Raw genomic sequence first — 6,185 nt, forward strand, 5'->3', positions numbered from 1 at the left:
TGTCACATACTTGAAAATTTAAATACATAAGATAGTTTAAGTAAAAGAAGGACAATATTATTCTACACTATCTTATTAAAACAAACATTTAAATTGTCTCACTCTTCAAAAAACTTTTTATTTAAAACTCTTGCAAACTTTTAAGAAATAAAAACTAGCTTTGAGGACTAAAAAGTAACAAACTCATGCAATAATTGGTAAGATACTTACCAAGTCAGAGCTTGTCTCAAAAGAAAACAATCAAAACATAGTATGATGAGAAAAAATGAAATACTATGTACAAGCCAACCATTATCAATGGATGCTTGGTTAAATATGGTGACAAATATTTGAAAGGACATATACAGAAAAATTATGATGTACTTTTTTTTCTAACTATTTTTTAAACTAACAAACTTAAATAAAAGTTACTGCATTTAATCTGGCTTGATGAAGAGTTCTATCAAACATTTAAAAACCATTGAATATTTTCCATGTTAGAATTTTGTTGGCCATTTAAATTCAAGACTTATCTTAATAACAATTTAGAAGCTAACATAATCTATGTTTAATTTTATTGTTTATATTTTTAAGTTTCCACTCTTTAGAACTAAACAACTGTTTAATTAAATCAAATCCTTTAAAAAATTAAATCAACAACATCAGTTCTCTAACAAACTTTTTTGTAAAATAGTTAGCCATACTTTGTTTTTAGAAACTTTTAAATTAGTCTGATTTAGACTGAGTCATTCTGAAACTTAAAAAACTTAAAACTGTTTTAAATTGTTTTGAATGTGTGTCAACCTTCCCTTTTATTTAATTTTATTTTTGCATTTAGAAACTTACCACAATGGAACTTTATCTCAAATTTTATTTTAAATTACCATTTGACTTCTTTTTATAAGACAAATATTTATTTATGATATCCAATCAAACTTTGTGACATATAGTTATATTAATAGTACTTAATTTTGCCATAATATTTAGAAAAAATTTATATTGTCATAACTACCTACAACACTAAAACCTATGAAAATGCTAAACATGCAACTATCTAATGCTTTGAATGTTAATTTGATTGGATTAAAGTTATAAAATTTTGGCTTTTTTTGTCTTTCTTTACAAAATTCTTATACTCATTAAATTAATCGATGCTTGTAATTTAATATAGTTCAAATAATAAATGAATATCAATAATTAGAACAATATTAACTTTATAATTGTCATAATATATTTCCAACCTGGTGAAATTGTGGGCAGCTTCTTCTGTTTGTTGTCCAAATGTAAATCAAATCCAGAGGCTAATCCGACTGTGGTCATGTGGGCTGAAAAAAAATAAAACAGAAAAAATAAAGTGGTAATTTTTCAATTAATAACAGGTTGGCCACTGGTTTGTGAGAAATTTCTTTCAAGTCTTTAAAAGTAAATGCTTTTGGGTCAATCAAGTATAAGATTATATGTTAGAAGTAACATCAAAATGATACTGTTAAGCTACTCTTAAAATGTGTTTTATAACAAAAAATACTTAAAATGATGACATATTTTATTTATCTATATGGTAAACTTTTTGTGTCAAATCAAAATTTTTCTACTTAACATGAAAAAACTGTTTAAAGTTCCAGGGTTTTCCAGTTTTTTTTTCAAAATTTCTCAAATTCAAAGTTTGTTTTGCCTAAAATGTCAAAATCCAGGTTTTTCCAGTAAAGTGGCAACCCTGTAACATCAAGTAAAAATGATAAGTTATTCTGTTTGATAATTTCAACCATATGTGTAAGTTGTATAAAATAACATTTTGATTTATTAAATGTCCAAAGCTTTGTTCAACGTTTATTTAAACATCTTTATTTAAAATTATGGTGATGTTTTTATAATTTTTTGTAACAAATTAATAATATTAAAATAAAACTGAAATCAAAATCATACTTACTTGTTCTTTGGAGAAAAGAAATCTATATGTTTTGATTTACTGAAGTCTACCTAAAACAATTTGGTCGTTTTTATTTTTAGGTGTTTGTTCACTATTCAAAACATTTCGTCTGCATAAAATGCTGAGTAAATAAATCGTAACAATGACAAAAAACATCTAAATAAAGTAAACATATTTTATTGTAAACAAACTTTGAAATCTTTTTAATTAGTAGTTTTATAATCTGAAAACGTTTCACTAAAAAAATGTTTACTTTTTTTATATCTAAGCGTTTAAACGGAAACAAACATCAATAAATAGTATCAATTAACTCTAATTACAATTAAAAAAATTATATAATAATAAAGTAAACATTATTATCACTAAGTACGCGTTTAAACTTAAAATTATTCACAACTAAACTATTTTATATTTAAAAAATCGCATTATGCGTAATTTATATAATTGCCATAAACTTGTGCCATTAAATACCCGTTTAAGTTTTAAATTATTCACAACTGAACTGATTTATGTTTAAAAAATCATATAATGCGTAATTTATATAATTGCCATAAACTTGTGCCATTAAATACCCGTTTAAGTTTTAAATTATTCACAACTGAACTGATTTATGTTTAATAAATCATATAATGCGTAATTTATATAATTGCCATAAACTTGTGCCATTAAAAACCCGTTTAAGTTTTAAATTATTCACAACTGAACTGATTTATGTTTAAAAAATCATATAATGCGTAATTTATATAATTGCCATAAACTTGTGCCATTAAATACCCGTTTAAGTTTTAAATTATTCACAACTGAACTGATTTATGTTTAAAAAATCGCATTATGCGTAATTTATATAATTGCCATAAACTTGTGCCATTAAATACCCGTTTAAGTTTTAAATTATTCACAACTGAACTGATTTATGTTTAAAAAATCATATAATGCGTAATTTATATAATTGCCATAAACTTATACAACTGCCAACAGTTCGAAAATCTGATAAAACAAATATTTGTGCCATTAGATATTATTCAGATTAGATTCAGAAGCCGCACAAGTTGACCGAGAAACATGATAGCCAAGTCGAGTCGCAAAACGGGCAGAAAAAGCTCCGGCAAGCGAGCGGGGAGAAAGAGCTCGAGGAAGGCGGTTCCGCGGAGGAACGCGCTGAAGAAGATGGCTCCGGTCGGCGTCAAGCTGCGGTCGCCGAGCGCGCACCCGCTGAGGAGAGTGGCCAGGGAGGGAAGCTACGAAGTCGAGAGGAACTTCGGTTCGGGACCGCTGGACATTTTCCACGACCTGTACGCCTCCAACTCGTTGAAGCACCACGTGTGGACGAACAGCCTTGTGATCAGAGCAGGCACTCAGATGGACAGGAAGCCCACCCCGAACCTGAAAGTTCGCGGGTTGCAGGACTTGCTGAGGCTCGACCAGAGCTGCCTCGACGACCCCGAAAAGCATTTCTACTTGGACAAGGTCGAAAACATGGGTCACGGGCTGTTTGCCTTGCACGCGATTCCAGCAAGTTAGTGTGATTGTTACCCAACACGCTTTTTTAATCTTTTAGCGTACGATACAAGCTACATAAAAAGTTAGTGTTTTTTGAATAAGTTGTTAGTTTTACCATCTCCAATTTACAGTGTGTCTTAAATTAGCTTATAAAAAACTTTGCAAATTGCTGGTTTTTAAAACTAATAGATGTTCGATTTTATGTCCATTTTTTTTGTTCAGACTCGATAATAGGGGAGTACACCGGCGAGCTGATCACGAAGGGCGAGCAGCGCGAGAGGTACAAGCTGATTCTGAAGCACAACCTGTGCAACTACTTCTACGGCACGTGCTGGAACATGTCGGTGGACGCGGGGCGGATGGGCAACCACACGCGCTTCATCAACCACGACTGCGGGGACAAGTTGAACTGCGCGACGCTGAACGCGCTGGTCGACGACGTGCCGCGCCTCTTTGTGGTGAGCGAGCGGGCCATCGAGAAGGACGAGCAGCTGTTCCTGTGGTACGGCAAGGAGTACTTCGCCAACTTCGACTGCCTGTGCGGGTCGACCAACTGCCTCACGAAAGATCGGAGAGCCAGGAAACAATGAATAAACGCATAAATAAGCGAATAAACAGTGCATAACAACTTGTACATGCTTTTGTTTTAACTAGTCCTTCTATATACATATTTTTAAGGTTGAATTCTTAAAATCCATATAATACTAGTTAATAACAATGCTTTTAGACAAAAGTTTTCGTACAATTAGTTTTGAAAAACAAGCAGTAAGTAAAGTTTTTGATAAGTTTATTTTAAAAACATTGTAAATTACAGACACATAATAAAATTTCAAAAAAACATTTTTTTTATACAGTTTTAATCAAGTGCTTAACTGAGCTGTACTAACGAAGACAATTTAGAGATAAAAAACAGAATTTGTAAATTTTGCTTTTTTAAGTTTATATATACAGACATAGGCTCCTCTCGAATTATCTACTGCGCATAGTATTTGTGGTTTTAAAATTACCAATTTAATCACGGGCTTTGCTGAATCTAAAGGTTTTTTTTTAATTTAGTGAGTAGGGTTTGTAGGGAAAAATAACATAGTTTTTACATGTTTACTAACACTAAAACTAATTAGCAATACATATTTTCTATTATTTTACATAAACTAGCCACCAACGATTGACGTACAAGTTTCTCTTTTATTTATCTCTCACATCTCAAGAAAAATGTAGATCTTACAACTTATCATGCTTGTTAACATGTTGTTTTTTGAAAACTTATCTTTATAATTTGCAGTATTATTAGCACCTTCTATTAAAAAGGTACCACTGTTTGAAAAGTAAAACCCCAAGGTTTTAAAACTCTTTTGTCTTAATTATGTACGAATTGCGAGATAGTTTTCTGAATCTCAGTAAAAAATACATACTTAATATTTAAATACAATGTACTTTAACTCCATTATTACTTTGCAACAGATTTTTCAATGGAATACAGGATAACTTGCTCACTTTTCAGATAAAAACATAAGAACATTTAAGTATTTTTACTTTTTTTGTTTGTTTTTATGCATGAAATAAAAATGAAACAGTAGGCTTATACTTTGGTAACTTAGATCTAAGTTGAAATAGTGTATTAAGTAGTGATGTACCGGACTCACTATCCGGGTCCGGCCGGATATTGCTATTTTTGTCTGATATCCGGATCCGGCCGGATTCTAATTTGACAAAAAAGTCCGGATCCGGGTCCGGCCGGATCCTAACAGAGATCCGGCCGGACCCGGATCTAGTTAGTAAAAAAGAGCATACTGAAAAGTATTTTTTCAAAAACAAGCCCTGTGTAAATTAATAAGAGTCATTTTCGTCAGTTAAAATTAAACACCTACCGTGATTGGCTCATTTTGTACACGTGACTAGTTTACATTTGTTTACATTCAAACTATGAAACAAACATTTCAGAAAGGCAACTCTTTACATATGTTGTAAAATTGAAAATTTTGGAATGAATACTTGCATTATTTATTGTTTAAAGTTGAGCTCAGAGAATATTTAGAGTTAATACGGTGGAATGTACGAGCCAATGAGAATCATATGACGAAATGTTTCAAACTAAATACTGATGCAACAAAACATCAGAACATGACGGGCAGTTTATATGTAAGCAGTTAGTTAGTTTGGTGTGCAGCTTGAAGCAACAAAATATCTTGAACTTTTTTGTGAATGCTTATTGTAAGTAGTGTTTTGTTTTAAAAAAGAATATTTCAACTGGTGTTTAATTGTTTAAATATTTAAGCCAGGTTTATAGTTTAATAGTTTATCAAAAATTTTACAGTTTCTTGTTTATTAAAAGTTTTATTTAATTTTTAGTTTATTTTTTAAGTCTTTTGATATAGATTTAAAAAGCTTCCAGTTTTTAAAGTGTTACCAAAGTGATTAATAATTTTGTGTATGCTAGTATTTCTTGTTGTGTTTTATATAAAAGATTCATCACTCAAAACTGTCGTGTCTGATTATATAAAATAGTCTCAGTTTAACATTACAAAAAAGCATAGAAAAATTTGCATACATCTTAGGCGGGCTATTAGGACCGCGCAATTCTACAAATTCTGTTTATATTTGTGACGTAAACAATAAAGCTTGAATTTAGAAGAAATTTTATTTCACACTTGAATCATTTCTCTTGAAGGCCTTGTGTTGTAAACACTTCTAGTTTATGATATGCTTTTTTTGTTGTTCAGTCTAGTTTTTCTTTTACAACGTATGTGTGAATAAATACATGTTTATCAACATCTTTTAA

General features: G+C 30.7%; 1 protein-coding gene across 1 annotated transcript; it reads left to right on the forward strand.

Annotated features, from left to right (window-relative positions):
- Positions 1-2,968: 2,968 nt before the first annotated feature.
- On the forward strand, positions 2,969-3,996 carry LOC145833058 (uncharacterized). Its single transcript, XM_082940258.1, has 2 exons — positions 2,969-3,422; positions 3,629-3,996. The coding sequence occupies exons 1-2, from the start codon at positions 2,969-2,971 to the stop codon at positions 3,994-3,996; spliced, it is 822 nt and encodes a 273-aa protein (XP_082796384.1).
- The last annotated feature ends 2,189 nt before the right edge of the window (positions 3,997-6,185 follow it).

This window comes from Thalia democratica, chromosome 4, assembly GCF_965202585.1.
Source record: "Thalia democratica chromosome 4, ktThaDemo2.hap1.1, whole genome shotgun sequence".
Classification (NCBI taxonomy): Eukaryota; Metazoa; Chordata; class Thaliacea; order Salpida; family Salpidae; genus Thalia; species Thalia democratica.